The following is a 24,166-nucleotide window of genomic DNA, read 5'->3' as shown; positions in this document are numbered from 1 at the left end:
ACTCATCGCTAACGTGACAAAAGAACATTCAAATGCCGCTGCACTTCCATCCCCATTTCACAAGGCCCAACAATTCGATTACAGGCTCTGGGTCTCGGCTGAGGCAGGCATGAGTTTGCCAAGAGCGCAACAAATTCAATTAATTAGCCAATGAGTGCTATACCATATGGATACATTAGTCTTAATTTCACATGGCTTCCATGGAGGTACAGACACCAAAGTATATAGCAGGGCTGCCTTTCTTCTTTACGCGCAGGGTATTGTTTTATCCACTGACTGGTGAATCTAGCCCATAAAGTAGCTCCGATAGAAAAGCTAGCGCGTGCTAATGCACCTCTTTCACGCTACAGAAGTGGAAATAAGTAAACTTTTTGATTTGATGTTGTCAGTAACTGGATCCAGTTATGGCGAACCTTTCTCTTCACCACTCATAATAACGCTCATAAAAACTTGTTTTCACCTACACATCTAGTCCATCACACATCCCTAAAGCCATGGAACCAGACTGGTAATGAAACAGCGTGTTGAGATGAAATGTTCACACTGTACCTCACGATGTATACATGAGCAAATATGGAATGAAATTATAAGATGATGCTGCAAATCAGGGCATTATAACAAATTATTTTCTCCAAACTTGCCCTGATGGGCATATGGACTAGGGGCCCTATACTTTTTGAGGGCAAGTATCTTTTCATAATTCTTTCCCAACAGTAAAAAGACAGCATATGGATTTAAATCAACCCACACTGTGACATATCATACACTGATACATGTATACATCGGGCAGGATGTGGGATTAGCTGTTTGGAGTACAACTGTTCACAAGCATAGCATACAAGAGAAAATATATATTATCCATGTCGCATTGTCAACAATTTTCTCTTCTGCATATTTTCATGTCTAAATCTCAGCTACAAAGCTACTATTACTTGCATCTATTGCCTAAGTTAAAGGTACATGGTCCCCGTGTTTTAGTCAAATGCGTACGCGGGCGCACGGCGCAAGTTTCCTATAGAGACCTACGCTATCGACTTCTTTTGGCGCTTACGCTTTGGCCCACTTTCCCCGAGTCCGAAGAAGACCGATTCACTGTAGTCAGTGGTCCGATCACACTTCGGCTCATGATTCGGCTGAGGGGGATGACAGCTTCAGCAAACTTCTTTTGTGATGTCATAATAACAAGCACATATGCACGCACCCTGGCATTACTACAGACTGCGCGATGCGCAGAGAAGACAACAAAGGCAATGTTACTTAGCAACACCTACGCACTTTACTCTTGATGACAGCTCTACTTCGGTAATCTTCGGCAGTATCATCAACAGCGCCATCTACACTACCGGGACTATGCCCCTTTAAAAGAGTGATTATTGGCCAAGCTATTCTGGTAGATTAAAAAACAAACAACAAAAGGAGATATACTGCAGTTTTGAACTCTCACACTGAATACACAATTACCTGAGAATCACCTGGTTATTATTGCCTCTGATGAAGAAAGCGTCGTTCTCAAAATGACCAGAGTTTCTCCCAACAATCAGGCTTCTCTCAGCGTGGCATCAAAGTGTGTCAACCTTTGACCTCTGACATAGTTTCTTTTGGTAAATATTTCCCCCCGGCAATGTTCTTCCCACTGTGCTTCACAAATATATATTCTCCACAGCTTGTACATATACACAAGAAATGTTTGTTTAAAATGGATGACCCCTTGCGAAATACACATCCCTTCGCACATCACCACGGCACGCGAAATGACCCCACTTGGAGCCGAGCACTGCAGATATAATACAAGTCTCGAAAGGTCATATCAGTCAAACTTTTCCATTGTGTTGAGTGTCACGCTAGAATGCACAGAAATGCCTGCGGGGTATTGAGTTGCGTGGGGGAACAAAGCTCCAACACTCGTAGTAATCAGCGTTGTAATATCTGCATTGTGAAGGGTGTTGATGAGGGCCTGTGTGTGATATGTGCAGAGGGTCCAGCATACCTCATGGTGGGGGGGGGGGGGGGATAACACAAGAACTAGCTGAAACTTTGCTTTGGGAAGGTTAACAACTTTTAAAAAAAAATCTTACAGTTATTTGTCTGAAAATCACACATAGGGCTGCTACCACAGCCTGTCGTGTATCGGATGGTTAGTTTTTCTCGCTGTCCTTATTTGCCAAAAGCATCAGACTGTGGAGAAATTGTGAGAATTTCCTGCCTCGGACAAACAAGTCTCAACCAAAAAAAAAAGGAAAAAAAAAAAGAAGAGTTTCTTCCCTGCATGACAGGCATAATACCGTCACAAATTGTTCTCGATAGCTGCTACTCACTGAGTTACCAAACAGTCTTGATGTCGTGTATGACACAGACACATGAGTCTGTTGATACATGTACTTTCACCACCTCATTTCTGCTCAAAGTGCTTCATTCAATTTTGCAATCATACCTCCTTCTCTTTTCTTTTTTCTTTTACCTGCTTCATATCATGAAGTTTATCTTTCCTTGCAATATTGTCATTCAGTCGTCAAATGAATGCTCCGGTGTAAAATTTTGATGATAAAGCAGTAATGTCATACAGCAAATAGCAGAAATCAGAGAAACGAGCCCAATTCAAGCAATCAACTGCAGAGAGAGAGTGAATCAACTTCATTCTTTTAATACTCCTGTACATATATGTATGTCCACCCCTCCAAAAAAAAAAAACAACAAACAAACAGATACATGTAGATCTATATTGCACGCATAATCTCTATGCTTGTTGTGACTCAGTTCAATATTCTGACCTCGTTTCTGAACAAAGGGGAATAATCATCTCCACAGAAGTAGGCATATTTCTGCCGTTACTACCTTGGATTGTCCCCAAACCCCTTGCTCATTTTCCGCGACAAGATACATGCAAGATAAATGCCAAAGACGCTTGTGTGCGCACACACACACACAAACATACACACAAACTTATTAAAATCAAGATCTGTGAAGACAGCATGATCGCTTTCAGACTTACATGAGGAATGGTTTGCAAACATGTCCAGAAACTTATTTCACATCAATGAGGCTACGAGTCTGAAATCAAATTTCCCCAAGACATGTCTCTTTAACAATATTTTTCCTTTAGTATGGCACATTAAGTGCTTTGAATCAAGTCTTCCCTTATTCCAAGTGCTTTGTGACACAGATATTTTACAAATCATCATTTGCACTCCGCCTTTGAACAAGACTATAAAACTCAATGCAAAAACGTGACTACACGCTAGAAATGTTTGTAGTCTGAAACCCTTCCATGTGCAGCCAAGTAGAGCCTTGGAATGGAGACGATATGCCCTCAAGTCTGACTATGGACAAAAAGTAAAACAAAATATTTTCACTGCATAAATGTTTGTAAAAGAAAGAAATGATTGCTCCCTTCTGAATTAATTCCTCTGGTTACAACTATGATAAAGTCAAGACAGAGAGAGAGAGAGAGCTAATTGAGTCCAGTCTTGGCTGCTGATTTAATCTGCAACATGCGCATCCCGCTGGTAACCAACAGCAACTCACAACTAAAGATGATACCTTCTCAGGGTCAATGGTCAGTGTTGGATGAGCGTACAATGAAGTCCTACAGAGATTATCCTTACCATAATGCCAAAGGATAGGAAAAAGACATGGACTGCACAAGCAAACAATACTGGATGGGGTCATTTCAGCATTAGATGTCTTTAAAAAGACCCTCTCCCTCCCCCCCCCCCCCCCCAAAAAAAAAAAAGATGAAAAAGTAGACAACAGCTCACTGCAGAAATTCTTCATGCACTATGCCAACACAAATTGTTGTTAAATGTAGAGTCCCTTTTCACTCACTGCTTCTTAGCTGCGCGAGGACATCAACATTTTTCGAGGCTTTTAAGCAGTTACTGCATCCGCAAGAGATAGCCGACTCCTTGATGGATTCGCGGAGAAACGGAAAGGGGAAGAGCGCTGGAACGCTAAGAGCTCTTTTACAGGAGAGTGGTGACAAAAATTGGACAGGACGAAAGAGAGAGGTGAAGAACAGGACGAGGGAAGAGTTCAAAAAGGCACAAGAAAATGCTTAGTAACATGCCGCATAAAAATTTGACCAAATGGGTTAGAATAAGAAGCAACTAGGGATCTTTAAGATAGAGGTACTGAGGGAGTAAATTGAAGTTCTGTCAGCTACATCACACTGAAGTACACCCATGGCAATTATGTCAGTGATTGTGTGGATAATGTAACACATCTCGGCATCGTTCACTGGCATACAGTGTGCTGCAGCCAAACTTTGTGTATGTGTGAATTCCAAAATGTACGTGTACGACAACTGCCATGTTTGCTGAACCTCTCTCGAAATCATCGCTGCAAGTTTCCTACGATATTGATTTCATGTATGAGGTAATCTAATCTTATCCCTGCACTGCATATTGCTCAGATATCTATTAGATGCTTTTTATATCATGCGATGCAATGTGATGGTATATGAGCAATGTAATCACAAATACAAAGGTCTGCATATGTAGCAGTTGATCCACCACTTATCATTATTTCTAAATCCACACTTCAAACATCCATAAATCAAATGCGGGTAAAGAAGTTTCCTGATTTCTTCTTCTTCTTCTTTTTTCTCTCTGTCTCTTTTATTTCTGGTTGTAGGAACTGGCATAATTTTCACTTTTCTAGAAAAGCTTGACACAAGGAAGAGCACACGCAGCATGTCAGAACAACAGCTACCATGTGTCGACTGTCCGTACAAGCGCGGTCCTGTCCGGTGCGCCAAACAGTAGAGGAAGTGCTTCCAGGGATGAGACACCTGTGCGATTCACTTTGTCGGTTTCTCCTCTCGGAAACCGACGGCGGGGGGGATGTCTCAATGGTCCGGAGATTGGTAATTAGCCCATTTGGACCAACTTGTTTACAACCCCGCCCGACATAATTGAAATCTCATCAAACGGCGCAGATTTAAGGCAAGGAATGATCAATGTCTATGATCTCTTTCGTAAATACGTGGAGCCATTGTGCTATGTCCCCCAATCCAATTTTGTTCTCAAATGAGGTTGCCTCCCTGTCTCAGCTAATGCAAAGAAAAGATGCAGAAATAGAAGGAAACTATTGCAATAACATACAAACCAGGAAGAATAACAATTTGTCAATGGTACTCTGAAAATCCCCCTTCGAGAGACAGAATGCAGAATGGGGACCCATTACTGGATGGGTATTTATGATAGGATTAGCCTGCTCATTTGGGAGCATCCACAAAACGGGCTTCTTTTCCTGCCAAATCTGATGAGATGTGGGGTTTAGAGTCTGCCACACGTGCAACAAGAAGCCGCTACCTAGCTCATCTTGCTAATCTGATAATTTCCTGTACCAGAGGTCTTACTTTCTGTGTGATTGTGCAATTTAAGAATGACCAGAAGATATAACCGTATTAAATATAACAAGATTTATAAGGTACACCACAGCTACTTTTATGACCTTTCCATTGATCAGAATGTGTTTGTGTGTGTCTGTGATATATGTGTTTTTGTATGTGATAAAAATGTGATGTTTATAGGGGGCAGGTGTGAAAATCTGCTTTTTGATCACTGTTATGATCACTGTTTGAATTTTTCAATACATATTACTATCAGCCATCTATCTATCAGCCACCTTGAGTAAGTCTTGTTTTGGGCACACTTACAAACACTAGTTGCTTCAAAGGGGTCCCGGCTTTGATTTGTTATACATGTGATGTATACACATTGCTTTTGTTTTCATTGTGTATACACATTTTTCTGCGCTGAATAAATTGAATTGAATTGAAATTGAAATGGGCTGCAGAGGAAGAATCATGGTTATAATTGTCCAACAAAGGTTTTATTCACTTAAACCTTCTAGTAGGGGTACAAAAGTAATGGTGACATCTATTCTAGCCTGAATATTTTGAGACTTGCCACTTTCCGACTGCAATTTGATCAGAAATGTGTATCCTTTCAAGATTTGTGCAAAAATGTGCGAGCATATCATCGAGTCAGTGCAAGAACATTGCACAAGCCCATTTTCTCTCTGTTATGCCATATATCCTTACATCACATAAGGACATTTTTTTAACCAATGCATTGGCATTTAAATACTGATTTGGGTATTTGCAATCTTAATAAGGACAGTCAGCAGCAGTCACTTACAATGCAGCAATTTACACTAACACTGACACTACATTTTTTAAACTACACTGAACACTTAGGCCTACCCCTGCAGGAGTATGTTTCTTTGCATCTCATGTTGCTAGGCACAACTGTAGTCATCATGAAATCAAACGATATTTGTGATTCTGTGATAACATGATTTTTTTTCTTAATTATTCATTCTTTACACTTTCTTAAAATGAGGATAACTGGTGCATTGACAAGTAGATATTTTCACAAAAGCAGAATCGCGAATCTATCACAGATGTACATGTACATGGATGATGTTTTTGCAATTTACACAATCTATGAAACATGGTCGATACCTTGGTACATCAGTTTTCTTCTCTGGACATGTAAACCTTGTCAAAACTCGGTCAAAACAAACACTGGACAATTCTTTGCTGCTGGAAGATTCCATTCATGCCCATCTCGTTTACAAGTAGTTGTCAAATGTTGTGCATGATCAATATACGTCAATGCGTGACGTTAATCAATTTTTTTTTTTTTAAAAGGTTCTCTGTATCTTTGAGCGACACTAAATGCCTGAGGACATGGATGAATGGAAATCAATGACAAACAAACACCTCCACAATAGTATGACCTCATGTAATCTTTGAGAAAGCTATTGTGAGAAGCAGCCACTTACACACCTTGATGTCAAATACAGCTACAGCCTTATGTGGTGTTTTCTATTTGCGAACTACAACTGTACAATGTACACTGTATCTATAGCTGGAATATAAAGCAATGACACCTTCAAGCATTCTACAGATCAATGAATTGCATGCACACAAATAAGGCAGTACTTAACTATCCTGTCCTTTGATATTATCCAATGGTACTAAAACTGAAGTAGAGAAATGCTATGGATATCACCAGGCAAAACATCCAGCAGTTCCTTTCCAGCAATGAACTGAAAACACACACCATTAAAGTTATCAAATGTTAAAGTAGAGTATTTTTTTAGTGTGTGCGTGTGTGTGTTTGTGTGTGTGTATGCAGTAGTATAGCAAGACAGGTCAGCTCTTACTGAAGGTTAACACATACCATCTTTTAAAGGCACTATTTACCATTTACAGATGAAACAAAAACCCAGCTTTAGTGCTTCAAAATAGTTCTAAAATGGGAGCTAGGGATAGAAGCATCCAATATAAAAATGTTGATTAGTATAACCAATGTTAAGTATTGTTAGATATATAGTACAAAATGTGAACAATGACTTTATTCAAATTGCTTCTGGACGAAACCATCTACAGTTATGGTTTCTTGAGAAAAAAAGTGATATTTCCTTATACATGATGTATCTTATGCTCTATTTGCAAATTGTTTAGTAGGATGTTTTGTGATACAACTAACCTACATATGCATCAAATGTGATAACTCGAACATTTTTTAGAATTACTGTTCCCGAATGTATACAGTGCCTTTAATGCGCACCTGCATGATACACTGCTGGTTCGGTATCAGTGCCACATCGCCCTATCATCTCTTAATGGTAGCACGGTTGCTAGGATTCTGATTTTGCCAATCCTCTCTTGGCGTGAGGCAAAAAAAGAGGGAGATTCAAGGTAAAGCTGTTCAAAAAGGTTGGAACTCGGACAATACTGCACGCTCCAGCTCCAGCCAAACGTCACTGCCGCCAGCTCTATCAGATGCAGTACCAACACATTACATGGGTTTCCACCGGTAATTGAATTCTATACCCTGCATGATTTATGGGTGGGCTTAATTTTCAAAGTGAAGGTGACATAAACCCTCGAACCCAACTGCCGGCAAAACCAAAGCTCAGTGCAGGGCCAATAAGGTACGATTGCACTTTAAAATTGATATTTTCGACACTCAGCTACACCGGTAACACCGTGTCAATGGAAACATCAGCAAAGTAGAAAGAATAATTTTCAGCAATGCCCTAGTATAATACTTGAGATTCATTGAAGACAGGATGGAAAAGATGATGACTTAATCATATATGTTTATACTTTAAATGTGCTAATTACACATTGTACCAGTGTGTAGGCCTAGAGTAGAGAGTCTAATTTTTTTTAATTGCCTCTAGTCAAAGAAAATATGGTCATTAAAGAGAGTAAAGCTGTCATTACGAAAAATGATCAGCCATTAAAGACTTCCACTGCAAGACATAAATTACATGTAATATCTACACTGTTATATATGTAATTTCATGCTTGCCCTAATATATTCATTTTTCTTTTCTTTTCTTTTTGTTTTTGTTTTTGTTTTTTGCTTGTGTACACACAAGTACTTACATTCCTTTTTTGGCCAAACTGACCTCACCATGTAACATTACTACTGAACACTACATTTCTTTCCTACAGTCTTTAATATACAGCCTATGAGTTCTCTAACAGATTATCTACTCATCTGCTCCTATGGAGATCATGGGTCTGTTAATCCCATCATTACTTGCTGTTCTTTGGTGTCATATATACTAACAACATTGATCACTGACCTTGTTGAGTGGTGATTGTATGAACAAGGAAAACTCTGACCACACAAAGCATGATAGTTTCAGGCTTACAATGTGGGTGCATATTGTATTGACATCACCACTAGAGGGCAGCATATCAAAATCTTAATGTGGTTACTTTTACTGCACTACACATGAGAGAGAAGGACCAGTACAGCAGCAATGTCCACTTTATTATCAACTTGACTTTACAAACAGAATGACATCAAATGCAGCTCAGTGCTAACCTGACAAAAAGAATTATTCTTCAGTTTTATACAAATGGGTTGTCACTGGCAGCTGCCAACTCGAAATCCACTGACTGTCTGGTGACCTGGGGTGACTAAATATGACTATTGGAGACAAAATGTTCACCAGATGATCCATTTTGCTACCTGGCTGGGAAACTCAAATATCAAGCCTATTACATGTGTGTACAATATGTAGGCAACAACTACGTAGTGTTTTTTTTAATACCATGAATTGTCCTTGCAATAAGCAAAAACAACAGTCCTATATAAACAATCACAAAGGCAAAATTTGATAGTAACATTTGGGATATATCTTTATTATATTCACAAGGTCACAATGAGATGAATGGACATTTGTCAGATATGTGTACATTCGGACCCTTGCTCAAATTCCCAATCTAACGAGTACAAAAACTGCTTTTTGCCATGCTCTGATGATCCAGAAAACATCTTTAAAACTGCTACAGTATAAAGATGTTCATCATTTATAAGGTAAAAATCTACCCTACACATGTTGTCTTAGAAGGCACATTAGAAATATTGCCAGTATAAGTAGACATGCCATGAAATATCAATTGCATTTCTTGAGGTAAGTTCACGGCTTGTCATTCTCACCAAGATTCTAACTAGCTGGAATTTGCCCTGTCACAGCAGATGTGTGTCACTGGTCTTTCTTCGGTCGATCGTCTGACATTCGAGAGACAAGTCAAATGTTTACCCTCGGGACTAAATCAACAAAATAATTATGATTGTTGCTCCACTGTGTCCCTTCATCTTGGTCAAACATGACCTTGTGCATTGCATACGTAGGTTAAATATGTTTGCTCACCTCCAGTGCTCAAAAGATCGGTTCACAAAGGCCAAGTCTGATATGACTTTATGTCAGCTCTGATAAATGGCTATCATAAAATACAGCCAAGCATGTCGGAGGGAATTTCTCTTGAACTCATGGTAAGCTTGGCATGGTGATTTCTTGTCCTCTTCCACATCAAAAGTTGCTTCTACCGAGCACTGCTGCAGAAAATCCCACTCTGCTGCCTGACTGCATAAATACAATGTATGCCACATCTGGGGTGGTTAGAAATGATTTGAAATTCACTCTGCATTATGAAAACAGAATTTGGCCTGAACTATTTCCCATTTGTATGCCAACTTGGCAAAGGAGTCCTGTATCATCTTGAAAAACATACTGTTGCAAAGTTGCCCCATGCTGTCAAAAAAAAAAAAAATGCATACAATCATGCATTGATAAACGATCCATAATCATACATGTATACTATACTCAGAGATAATCAGACTCTTCACTCGTGAGACATCACACTAAAGAAAACTATTCTGTTGTCTGACTCGGCATACATTTTCTGATGATATCCTACAAAGACTTACATTTTGGTCAGAATGAAAAATATATCATTTATGTAGTCTGCAAATTGATTACATCTTCAATCATATAATTGCTGTTTGATGTGTGTAGTTCATGATTTTTCTGCACAACATCTGGTGTTCTGCATTCTGCGCATGCAACTGATAATTTGGAGGCATGCATACCAGGGTAAGTTTGGTGACATCTACGGTTGTATGACACCATGAGGACAAACCTGCCCAACTGCAGGCTTACCTGGCAGGTACAGGCCATATAGCAAACTGCTTTGTTAGTGTCGTTGTATTGCAAGCTTCAATCAAAATTTGTATCAGGACTGGAGCAACTCAAATATTGGCCTTGCTGCTTCAAGTGGTTCACTTGCACTTGTAAACAACCGCCAAGCTCTGCATGCACACTGTAGTATGTCAATCTACAATGAAGCCCTCAAATACAAGTTGTAGAGAGCACACCAGAAATGTGTCATCTGCTAGATAAAACCGTGCAATTGTGTTGATGCTGGTAAAATATAATTTGTATGCCTCAGGAGCCCGTTCCGCATCAGTTGTGCACAACCCAACACTCCTTTTGTACGCGATAAGTCTTTTGGGATAGCTCTGAATGAGCAGTATTCCAAGCAAATCAGAAGTGCATTATGAGGTATTAATTAGCTGGCAGGCAAACTACTGTGCCCCTCCTCAAAAGGCCAGGCCAACCATGATATCCGCCCCTGTCAATACACCCTCAACTTCCTAGCCACTATCTGACATTTTCGCTGCACTATTTCGCTTGGAACACTTGAGAATTCCATTCATCTATTATGACAAACTTCATATTTGGTGAAAAGTTTTGCCTGTCCTCTTTACAAAGGGTTAGCTGATCCAATTCTTCTAAAAAAATTTTTTTTAAAAGCCAGGATGTAGTGACGACGAGAGCTTTCGCAAAAGTACAAGTTGACTCTTTGACCTTACATGGACTTGTACTCTAGGAAGGTTGGTGCGATGCCTCACTATATTTTGTAAGAATCATAAGCAAAAAATAGCCATTTACACTGATATAGACCTACTGTGATATATACTAAAACTGCGATGCAAGGAATATTGCAGCAGTTTAGTGAAAGTCCTGCGGCAAAAAAAAAAAAAAAAGAAGTGACTTTTCCTAAGTGCTGAAACATTGCGATTTTTATTGTAGTGTGAACAGAAAGATCAAACATCAATGTTTCATACAATGTAATGCAATCAATGTTCTCAGTGAAGACAGTTTCACGCAGATATCCTTGCTCACCCCAATATTCCCTAAATCTGGACATTCAGCGGTTCTTCCTTTACTCCCCCCCCAAAAAAAAAAATGATAATAAAGAATCATAACATTTGATGCTCGATACTGCTTCCAAAATTATCTCTGTGAATACAGAACCTGTCTCAACCAATGTATCACATACAAAATTGTACACTGTATATCAAAGATACAGTGAATGCTGTCCTGCCTTTGTTTATGCAATGGGACATACACAAAACATTTTGAAAAGTAAACAAGTGAACACATAACAGTAACAAATATCACAATCTGACATATTTACAATGTATGCTGTTGAAAAGTTTTTTTGTTTTGTTTTGTTTGGCGGCACTTCCAACCAAGAACAGGTTGCAAAAATATTTAGGGTGAAATATCACCTCCACAGTAACACCTTGCACATTCCAGCATGAACTCAGGACTGCCTACATGCTGACTACTGTATGCTAAAAGTCATTTTTTCCCCTGCTGGAAAAATAGCATTTCTGTGGGATTGACCTATGACCTCATGTCAACATCAGAATCTGATCTGTGACCCCTATCTTGGATTTGACACTGACTGAAGGGGCTTGCAGTCTCCCCCGCGGTACAGATGTTTCTTTTCACAGGTTGGTTAGAAATCTGTCAGAACCACTGACAGCTGTTGACTTGTATGTACAATGTATGTGGGCTTCCTTGAATGACACATGCTACGTGTTACACATTATAGTCCATTGAACAATGTTGAAAAGTGACAAAAATTGTATCAGATTTGTGTTGCATTTCTCAGCAGTGTTTGGTCTACACATCCATTGAATATTGATACTTTTTTCTTTAAAAAAAAAAATGGGATCAATATACAAACATGTGGTGCAATATATAATGGATGGTATTCTACAAGATGAGAAGATTTTCCTTTATATTTTTCTCTATGACACAAAAGCAGCGAAACATGATGATGTTGATCTTCACCTTGTTATCCACATCACACTCTTCCTTTCAAATTAGATTGTGTGTGTTTCACTAATAGTTACAGATAGAAAAGATAATTGATCAGATATGTACATTGTAGCATGAAAACAATATTGCCTCAACCAGTAATACAAATCTACTTGCATTTGTGACAGAAAAAAAAAAAAGGGCACAATTCCTAAAATGTACAGACATTCAGGAGACGGTATGTACACTTTGCACCTTCGTTTGATTTTTGCTGCATAAATTGTTCAAAATAATGCAGAGATATTGGCAATGAGATTGATAATGTGTGTTGATTATAGGCTCCTACAGTATACCCACTTGCATAGCCAAAGACATCATGAGAAAACGGAAGGAACAGAATTACGTTAGAAACACGCTAAAAGAGTGAAGTTGAATTGCAGTACCACAGCAGGAGGGTCCAAAGCTTCGGTGAACATGAACAATTTACAAGAAAAAAGACGAGAACTTAACCTTGAAAAACAAATATTTGTTCAGAGAGTATATTTTCAAATGTAGACAAGAACGGGAGCAGAAATAAAGCAGGGGTAACTCAGAATCACAGAGAAATGAGCTTATTGATTCTGTTACGAAAGCTCAAAGGAATGACAGACATAACGGTAATCTGTGCAATTCTTGCTGAAATTGCACAGCAGTACTTTTAAAAGGCATTCTGTGGATGTCATTCCGTGGATACACTTGATGTATCATGGCAGCTATTACTTGCCTTCCAGCCATAGTGCCCCACAAAACTAACCCTGAATCTTCCCATTTATGTTGTCAAAAGAGAGCAATACACTCTTGTCTTAAGAGGTCTATGGATAATGGCCCAACTGATGAGCAATAAACAAAATGTCAATCTGTTTTGATATATAATGACAGTTTGCAAATTACTTTGGGCAGAAGGACAATTGCTCAATATATTTTTTCTACACTGATATTAAACATATAATGTCAATTTGATAGAATCTTCCTAAATCTTATCATACCGTGTCCTTTTCCTTATAGCTTTGCTGATCCTATTCTAAATTCTGATTAATGTGGTTTGTTACAGTTTTACTTCCATGAAACAAGTTGTCTTTAAGTACAATGTGCATGTTGTTGATGTCTATACCATGGTCATTAAACTTATTAAGTCCTCCGACGATACAAAAGTGATCAAAGACCAACAGCGTAGAAAACTTTACATATAATATTTATGGAACTCAAACCATAATGGTTACAAATGTTCAAGATACTGAGAATCTGTGTTACAACCATTCATGATCACTTCCTTTTCTTTTCTTTTTTATTAATCTCTTTTATGGTTCAAATGAAAGAGAATTTTGATTTCAATAGAACTTTTCTTAACAGGAATTTATCAGCTACAATGTATAATGTACCATGGCAAACACTCTGTTTGTCGAAATGGCTCACAGAGAGCACTCTCAAAAGAAAATTAGCGAAGACAGATTCAACAACAGTATACAGCGCACTCCTGTTACAACAAACATTTTTATAAAAAAGTTTCATTGCAACAAAGTAAAACTGATATAATTATATATATGAAATAAGGTAATGAATAAAATTACATCTTAACAATACACTTTATTTGTTCAACTGCAATGAAATTTTGAAGTAACGAAAGAAAACAGCTGGTCCCGAGGACTTCGTTGCACAGGAGTCACCTGTATTGAGTATGGCAAAATAATTTTTTTTTACATTGTAAGTCTTCTTCCAGGAGTATATCCTCCCAAGTCTCAACAATATAACTTTCTCCTCTCCCATCCTCGCAATGGAAATAAAGAGTATAAAACCAAACTCTTAAAATTATGCACGCATCTGAAATTTGCTTCGTTGATGCTATTCAGGATATAAGCAACCTTGACTTTCAAAACCCTTTTCACACTTTCTGCTTCTTAATCAGTCCACGCGTGCAATAGAAATCTAACAGTTCTACTGGACCTAACGAACGATAACAGCAACCCTTTCATCGAAATGGAACCTCCGTAGGTGACCTGATGTTGTGGGAATTATCATCTTAACAATCCCCTCATGCAATGGCAATCGATAATATCCAGGACTCCTCTAAATCTAGAAAAATAAACATTGTACACTTGCTACAAAAGAAGAGGGTTTTTGTATTTTTGTCCTCTCTCTAGACTCCATCAGCCACATGGGGCATGGAATCGTATATCTTTCCGGTCACTTCACACAGTGCAAATTAATTTCATTCTATTCCCCCCCCCCCCCCCCCCCCTCCTTGTGAAATATTAATCTTTCTAAATTTTTTCTTCTACCTTTTCCTTTTTTCTCTCTTTCTATACTTATCTCTCTCTCTCTCTCTCTCTCTCTCTCTACTGAAATATTATCATTATGAACTGCTTTTTGTCAATATCAGTATGTTATGACATTGGTAACCTTTGAACACAGGCTTCAATATCTTGTTTCACCTTTACATGAATTACAACAGGCACTGCCACTAGCTGTTGTTTTCACTTCTCTACCCTATTCCTGGGATTTGTTGAAGTGAAAAATGTATTTTGCTGCCTCATAACTCATGGAAAGGCTATTACATCACAAGATTATTCTCTCCTTGCTTTCTTCCTTTCAAATCAGGCAGCAACAAAACAACCAGAAAAGGTCTGGGGGAAACTGTGCTAATTATCCTATATAGTCATAATAAAATGAATATATTATATATGTTACAATCTGGTTCATTAATTGGCCATGGAGGAAGTAACTTAGATGCCCCATTTATCATCACTAAATCATGAATCAGTTCCACTTTGTCTATTGCCAGCATCTGGGAAAACACAAACGACATGGTACACTACATTGTATGCATCACTACGTCATGACCTCCCACTATCTCATCTGCACCACAAATGTAGAGCAATATCTATAGAGCTGTATGGGGCACCTACCATAAAGAAACATGCATCAATCATACTACAACCTGTACACTGGGCTGGCCCAATTTCAAAACAGAAACAATACGCGTACATTATGAAGAGAATCTCAGTCTCCATCTTCCTTCCAAACCTGAAGAAGGATTACGGAAGAAAATGGCTGCTGTGAATTTCAGCTTCACAGGATGATGCAACTTTTATCATCAACTCTACCCCACAGAGCTCAACAATGCTCCAAAAGATATACACACCAGGATGGGGTGTATCACGGACAAAACTCATGCCTTACCTCCAATAATGCAATGCCAGGCCAGGACACTTGTCGCCACACTTCATGCACGGCTGGCCGCGATCCACATCTTGCCCCAGGCCAGCGTGCTGCGAATGAAAGAAGCCACAACAGAGCAGGATAATCTTACTGGAGACTGCTTCAAAATCATAATACTTCATGGTTCATCTGCTAATCATTATTACTGTCACGTGCAATCATGATCACTATGATGACAACAGTCTTGTCACAAAGAGATGTGACATTATCATTTTTGTCATCATCTCTTGCCATTATAATCATTTTACAGTAAACATTTTGACAATCATTATAATAAACATATAGGGTTAGAATTAAGTGTACGGAGTACATCTGACATTGTTTTCTCCAGTGTCCATGAAATCTTAAATCTATTAATCATTCAAAATCTATCACAATAATTTCAAATCATAATTCTAGGAATTCACAACTCTGCAAGATGTCAGCAACAGGCAATGTCAGCCTCTTAAAAACAACTACTGTACAAGGAATATTCGCGTGCATTTTAATTTAGTGAATTTCGCAAGAGCCAAGAATAAGATTCATGAAATTAAAATGTATGGGAAAGTTTGTGTCTACACTACATGCATTGAATGCCAGTGGAAATTCGTGAAAATTTCATGCCGCGAAATAGGCCATCAGCTCCAATTCGCGAAAATTTCATGCCATGAAATAGGCCGCCAGCTCCAATTCGTACAAAATTTCATGCCATGAATATATTGTGTTTTACAGTAATCACTGAAAAATGACAACAAAAAGAAAAGACAGATAAAGATTTTGCCAAAATGCTCTTGCCCACATCCTCCTACAATGTATGGGGCATCAGAAAACATATCTGACTGGTCTGCACCTCGCCATACTTTAATTCATCTGGTAAATTTACTGCCTAAAATTACTGTTCTTTGTACGTAAGAATTTAAGTAAATTTTCATTTTTCCACAGTGACCATTGAAAAACATCTGCACTGTATGTATATGAGGCACTCGCAATTTGTTACATGTCAATACAAGTCAATATCTATGAAAAGCTGCCCATTCATTCTTTGTTCCATGCCACAGGTATACTTCTTTCTGGAATCTGCACCATCACACTCTAGTAAGTCATCTTTCCCTTAATCCAACTTGATCATGGGGGGGGGGGGGGGGGGGACAAGGGAAAATGTCATTCTTAATCACACAAAGCAGTTATACTACAACAATACCTTTTCAACAAAGCAGTTGTACTAGTAGATATTGTTTTGTATTTCAAGAAAACTCTAATTTTCATCCACTGTAGTTTAGGCATTTTGGTGATCATTCTCACAAATACATGTACATACCCACTATACTATTAAAACAAAGTAGAGTGAATATGTATAGATACTGTTCTACAAAAGGTACAGTTTAGAGGTATATGTACAGAATGTAGTTTATACATGTAGGTTCTTTTATGGGATGTTGTATGTGCATAAAAATGTTAAGACATCTGCTATCAACAGACTGAAGCGTCATCCCCTGTCCCTTTCCCTAGATTCCACAAGAAAGATGGGATTAAAAGAATAAATAAATAAATTCATAGGCATTCATTAGTGGTATCATACTTTCAGCACATCTTCCATGTGTTGGGGCATACTACTGCAATGTAAATGAAGAAATATAGATAAATGAATTTATAAACAAACTCAATACTAAAAACTAAATTAATTTTTTTACAGTGACTTAGAAATGACACACTAGACAAGTGACTCATTTTTTATATCACTTCCAAATTGACACTTCATGACTGTTTGCAAGAAAATCAAATGCTAGACCAAAGGCGAATTCCTTCATTTATAGTGGTACCAAAGCTTTCATCTCATTATGTTTACATCTATAGTTATTTCTCTTTGCATCACTGTACAAGTGCATATATGTATGTATATAATACTAACAGTAAAAAACACTTAATTTAAATCTATGATTAGGTGGGGATCTTTTGCAATTTTGTTTGTCTACAGATGTAGTCTATATCTATAAGACTAGATAGCATAGGGGGGAGGTTAAAAGCATTGAAGCATACACTCATCAGTAACGTTTGACTCAAGCTGAGATTATTCAGTTGCATACCATGCATTTTAATACATGGACAAGTGGAAATGTCCATGCATTTGTAACAACCAGAAACCAGTGCGAAAATGAAAGCACACAAATCTTTTTGCGAGCCATAATGTTCCAGTACTTCATGTCTCAATTCCACAGAATTCAAAACATGCGAATCTCATCTTACCTGTCAGAGCGCGAAAAATTACTATTACTAACACAAAAATATCCACTTATGTATACAGTATCATAGTATCATAAAAGATTATACAGTATCATAGTATCATAAAAGATAGAACATAGAAAATTAGGGGCAGTGATTTTCCGTTTCAAAAAATTGCCTTTTCCGTTTCAGAAAATCATGAATTCCGTTTCAACATGGTGAAAAAACGGAAATTCCGTTTTCCCATATGAATTGTACATACAAAAAATGCAAATTCCGTTTACATGTATTTGCATGCAAAAATGAACAAAAATTAAACGATTGCTATTTGAAGTTTGTGTACCTGTGTAATCGTGTATACATTCATACATGTTATGCATAGTGTATACCTGATGATTTCCAACCTGTGTACCACACACCCATGAAGACAAATGAAATGAAACATCAGTATTACAATTTATTTATTTCGACTGTCAAAACATGCACAGGGCTCTCACTTAACTTTTCTCCTTGGTTGCCAGCCGGGCAACCTATAGAGTTTTTTAGGTTGCCAAATGGCGGTTTAGGTTGCCACAGTGATAATGTTCGAAGAGTATTGCATAATGTGTAAATCTGCAAGGTTAATTATGGCGATAAAGAGGGCTGTTTACACTGCTGTTTACACGACTGTTTACACTGCTGTCTACAAATTAGAAAAAAATATACAAAGTGAAATAAGTCTCTGAGTCTCAACTAGTGACTTTATGCTAGTCAAGTGTTTTTATTCCTTTAGAAGCTGCAAACAGAATACATGATAATCAGTTTAATAAGCAGTGTTGATAAAAACTTCAGCACTAAAAGAACGATCAATCTACCTAAATCTTTCTTCAGTCAATACATTGTAATCCAGTTAATCATGCCGTGGGACAGTACATATTTGTGTATCACTATCAAAGCCTGGCCTGTAGTATCAACAACTATCATTATGTCCTCTTTCTTGACTTGCTAGTCAAGTGACTTACAGTGTACTACTGTCTAGTCAAGTCTTTTTATTCCTTCAGAAGGTCTAAACAGATGAAAAATTTCAGCAATAAAGGAACAATCAATTTATCTTTCTTCAGTCAATAATCCAGACAAGAAACTAGCACTCATTTCATTCTGATCTTTCCCCATTCTGGCCTTGGTCCCCCCCCCCCCCCCACCCCCACCAAAAAAAAAAAAAAAAAACCGAGGAAAACACACACACATTGCAACACAACACAACACAACACAACTCTCCCCTACACCTTCCCGATTTCCGTGTTTCTGTCAGGTGAAATGACATGTTCAAATACAAGAATAAAACAACAGTAGATATTGATTGAAACTCAACACCCATTCATGCCAGCCAGGCCAGGCTGCCATGTAACTTCAAAGCACATTCCGACAGCTGGCTGGTTGGCAGAAGAATTTGCGCGCGCGTGTCAATTTCTCGCTTGGAGAGAGGGCCTGGGAATTCACAGCCCCTTTCCCTGTTCATCTCCAACACCCAAGACAGTTCATGACCTCCAAGAATGCGCCAGTACGCGCGGTTTCTTCTGTTGATTGGTCTCTCTCTCTCTCCACCCCATCCAGTCTGGCATGGCACCTTGGCATCGTGGGATTTCCTTTTTTCTGCGTGAACTTGGAGTTCACTCTTACCTTACTCTCCTGAATCATGCATTGTGCGCTGTGTGTGCTCTACACACACCATCGACACGACACATACAGTTGTACATGTGGAGCAGGCAGGCATAGCAAGTCACCACTCCACTCACCTGCTGACAGCTTACCACGAGCAGAAAACAATTAGACAGTTAGACAGTTTCTTCTGTTGCCGCTACTTTTACTGCCAAAATACTGGCTTTATCATCACACATTATTCGGCGAGACACACATTGTGTTTTTGGAATATAAATGGACTTTCTTCTATGGTTATGATTGTTGGTGTTGGATTGAGTAAGTGTTCGACAGTTATTGAAATCGTGACATCGCTAGATCTAACGCCGTTTCGTACAGACATCGCTAGAACTTGGAACTAACACAACTTGGCTTAGAAACTCAGTTTCCGCAGTCTGTGAATATCGTGGACATGTAATAATGATTAATTCACAGCTTCTGTTGGATTTATTTTTACTTTTATGTGTTTTATTTTGTTGAAAAGTGATTTTCTGTGATTTTCCGTGTGGACTTTTTTTTTCCGTTTCAAAAGGCCGTTTCCGCGTTTTCCGTCCGTTTTCCGCGATCGCGGAAAATCACTGCCCCTAGAAAATAAGCAAACAAACAAACAAACAATAGTAATACAATACATGTTAAACAATTAATGTGAATTAAAAAAGGTGGGTTTTGAGATTCAATTTGAGGGCATCGATAGAAGGTGCTTGTCGTAGAGATATTGGAAGGATGTTCCAAGCTGGTTTTGGGCCCATGTACAAATGTATGAAAAAGCACGGATCAAGTAGGCCAATGTTTGATCCAACGAGGTACATGTAGAATCTGTGAGTTTAATAGATGAACGGAGATTTTGTGATTGTTGGTGAAGATGAAGAGTATTTTGAAGATAGGCAGTCCAGCAAATCTTTATAATGTATGGCAGACAAGAAGAGTCTTGAAGGTAATATGTTTTTGTTGTTTTTTTTTAGAGGGGGCCGGGAGCCAGTGGAGGGACAGATGTACTGGGGTAATGTGATGTATCATGCGTTACCCTGGGGTACCACGTTGTGTAGCGCCACCTAACATCCACTCGAGGACAGCCAGAGAAATGCATGCACTGTGTGTGCGTGTTCATAGTCATTTCCATGCCACTGCACGTTATACTATGAATGCATGGTACACTGTGCAATAGCGTGTGCTTTAGTGCAGTGCAGTGGCTAACGAGTGCTAGCTCCAGAACCAAAATGATTTCCCACTATTTGGCAACCCAGGGTACAACCTTTAAAAAATAAATAATAATTCAACAAAATGGCTGATTTTTATGTGGTTCCCCAGGGTATCATTTATGTCATCATGTGTTTGTTTGTTTTTTTCTTTTTGTAGGCAGGTTATCAAGGGCTCAGCACAATTCTGAAGACATTGCACTTAATGCAGTTTACTCATTTCTCTTTTCTTTTTCTTTGGGGGGGGGGGGGGGGTGGGTGTGGAAGGTTGCAAAGCAAAATTGCTGAAATCCAGACAGAACAAAATAAGAATATGTATCATTTTTCCTCCTGCTGACCTATCTAGTTACATGTTGATATCATCAAATGGAGCTCAGGCCCTAGCTCTTTTAACAGTTTTATTTCTAAAAGCATTGAAGTATTTTTATTATCAATTTTACCATCTTTTACTTGAACATTTAATACAAAGAGACTCAAGGACTAATCCCTAGTAACATCAAACAGCTTCAACGCACCAATTCGGCTTGGAGAAAACCAACAACAAGGCAAGCTAAGGTACCGGTAAGGGAAGCTCCTACAATTCAAAAGTTTTCAAAGACTTTCTTGGAAATATCAAGTTTGAATAAGATATGCCTCTGACTCATGAATTGTTGTCAAACCAAAATGTACAGGATAGCCATACCAGCCGTCTGCACATCAATAACATCAAGATCTAACGTTAGCCCGACCAGACGCCGTGCAAAGCATTTATACAGCGCAGCGACTGGGCTGTGCCTGTGTATATGATCAAGATCATTGGTTGGGATAGTCTCCACACACGACGCCTCCTTGCACAGTGCACCCTCTTTCATAAGATACACTACTGTCAACTTCTACGTTTACCACATGTGATTTTCCCAGCTACCTACATAGGAAGGCATGATCATAAGCTCAAGTACATAATCCCAATCGCGACCATAGATGTGTTTAAATTTTCCTTTTTTCCCCGAGCTGTTAGAACCTGGAACCATCTGCCAGGACCTGTGGTCACAATTACCAACCCATTAACATTCAGAGAGGCTGCTCTTCCAGTCATCCGAGTGATGCAGCCTCCTGTTGGGTCACACATGCTCTAAGAAAAGATGCATGTTTTTTTTACTAGCACTATGCACCGTCACTTTTATTGTACATTAGTGACATTTAAAATCATCCTGTTCACCATGTCACCTCTCACTGACGCACGACACTTCTACCATCCCGGGACAGTTTCAAGGAACTGCTGAAAGGGATTACTACTTCAAGGTTCAAGGTTCAAGGAACAAGATCAAGATCAAGTAAAATTAATATTTACGCCAAGGCTAATATAAAATGTAAAAATATGCTTTGTACCACAGTGCATACATGCCGCCACAGATTAATATTGTACTTGTATGATGTCAAATCAGCTCATGTTTTCACACAGAGGATGATGCAGGTATATTACAATGGTGGGAAGCTGTTGACCTTCAGAAGGCAGTTTTGCCATTGTACACTTTGAATTGATATTTAGACTAGTGTTGACAGTTGTGTGTTGTGTTGATGTGAGTGTTTATATTTGATGATTTCTTCGAGAACCTACGATGAGATACTTTATCAATGTTCTTGTGAGGGGCATTAACCTCGGACACCTTTGGTACTGGCATTTAATACCAACGCCTTATGCGTGGTAACAAAGAGATGGCATCTGCCAAAAAGAATGACGCGCTGTGCACACTGCTACTTCTAGAAGCTGCTCAACGGAACTGCGAGAGCCAGCGTACCCGAGAGTTCTGGCATTCGGAGTGGTCCGTGTACGTGCACTAGTTCAGCTGAACTCAAGCGTAACGTCAAAATCTAAACAAACAACATACATGAATACACACCATATCTTTTTTCTCCTTCCTTCTACCGCCACTGCCCGTCCTGGACAGCATACTGGACTCCAAATTTTAACGTTTTTCCGCTTTAAATGCTTCTGAAGAGTAGTTTCTTGTGTTCAAGTCAGTAGTAATTACAGAAGCGTCACAACAACCATGGCAATCGGAAGTCTTGCAGACTTGTTTACACGCTTCGTACGTAAGCGAATGAATATGCAAGATCGTGGCGAGTGATTCAATATCATTTCACGTTGGGCGAATTTTTGTAAACAAAACCGCACGATCTTATTTCGCGAAGCTCATATAGTTCGTCCCTATCGCGGTGATGCTTTGTGCAATAAAGTGCGGGTAGAAAAACTGGGCAATACATCTCCTAGTAAAATTATTTTGGATGGAAATTAGAATATTAAGGTGTATAGAATATATTTCTCATTTTTTCCATTTTGTTTCCCGAAAATTCCTCTGTAGAACACCAACGTCATCCTTTCATATTCACGATGTCATCGTGCACATTCTTTTTTTTCTTTTTTCTTTTTTTTTGCGTCCAAAGTCCATGCTTTTCATATTGTCGGTTGTCGGATGTTTGTTATTTGTTTGTTGTTGTTGGTTGTTTTGGGGGGTTTTGTTGTTGTTGCTGTTGTTGTTGTAATTTGTTGTTTTTTTTTGGGGGGGTGGCAGATTGTAGCTTCGTTTGATAGTACAAAATAACGCTTCAAGAACATTGCAGTTCTGATTCTCTACAAAACTACAATTTACACAATTATTTGGAATGTAACCACAAACAGACTGAATAGAACATGTTTTTCTTTTTAGTTCAAATGATAATTACAAGAAAAAAAGAAATAGCTTTTCATATAAAGCTTGATGGCATGATAGGTCATCGTGATAAGGTCATTGCACATTAACCATACAAAGTGAACAAATACAGTAACTTCACAGAATCTTTTATCTTAAAAAAAAAGGGACGAAACAAAACAAAGCGACGAGGACTCATGAACACACACTTAACAAACCCACGTAAACACATCAAAACATGCCAATAGAGTCTATGATAAGCTGATTGCATGCGCAAAAAAGTACAAAAGTAAAACGCATGAGCAAACAATGACTATTTCGCTTTAAAACATTGATGATTAGAAATCGGACAAATCCATGCTGTCATCACTAATTGGAGAAAACATAGAGACGAGGAATCATTACGTCTATTAGTTTGATTTATATTTTTTGTAAGGGTGTGCAGCACACAGACATGGCATTAGTGCAGGTAGATGATCAACCAATATCATACATCATGGGCAAATCTCGATTTGTTGGAAAGTAATCTGTGGACAATATCTTATTTCTATTTATATATACAAGCGTCCATGGGGCGAATTATGTCTGAAAACGAGGTATCTTAATGTATGTATATATATATATATATATATATATATATATATATATATAAAGAAATGAAGAAATGTTACTGGTAATGCATTTTTTTTGCCAATAAAGAATGAATTTATTCGACTCGAATTTTCAGCGGCCTCCGCCTTC

At 38.5% G+C, this 24,166-nt stretch overlaps 1 protein-coding gene across 2 annotated transcripts in view; it reads right to left on the bottom strand.

The window, feature by feature from the left end:
• Positions 1–22,801, bottom strand: part of LOC139743734 (uncharacterized) — a 92,203-nt gene extending 69,402 nt beyond the window's left edge. Inside the window, exons 1-2 of one of the 2 annotated variants that reach the window (XM_071654185.1) lie at positions 22,637–22,801; positions 15,646–15,734 (exon numbers count right to left, since the gene is read on the bottom strand). In XM_071654185.1, coding sequence (XP_071510286.1) covers positions 15,646–15,734; positions 22,637–22,687 — 140 coding nt within the window. In that variant the 5' untranslated portion in view covers positions 22,688–22,801. Of the gene's footprint in view, positions 1–15,645; positions 15,961–22,636 lie in introns of those variants that run through there. The other variant, XM_071654183.1, reaches the window with a different exon arrangement.
• Between the last annotated feature and the right edge of the window lie 1,365 nt (positions 22,802–24,166).

This window comes from Diadema antillarum, unplaced genomic scaffold (genome assembly GCF_040938485.1).
Source record: "Diadema antillarum isolate AM-2024a unplaced genomic scaffold, OU_Dant_1.0 seq00001104_RagTag, whole genome shotgun sequence".
In the NCBI taxonomy this organism is placed as follows: Eukaryota; Metazoa; Echinodermata; class Echinoidea; order Diadematoida; family Diadematidae; genus Diadema; species Diadema antillarum.
This window is presented reverse-complemented; position numbering and strand designations above follow the sequence as displayed.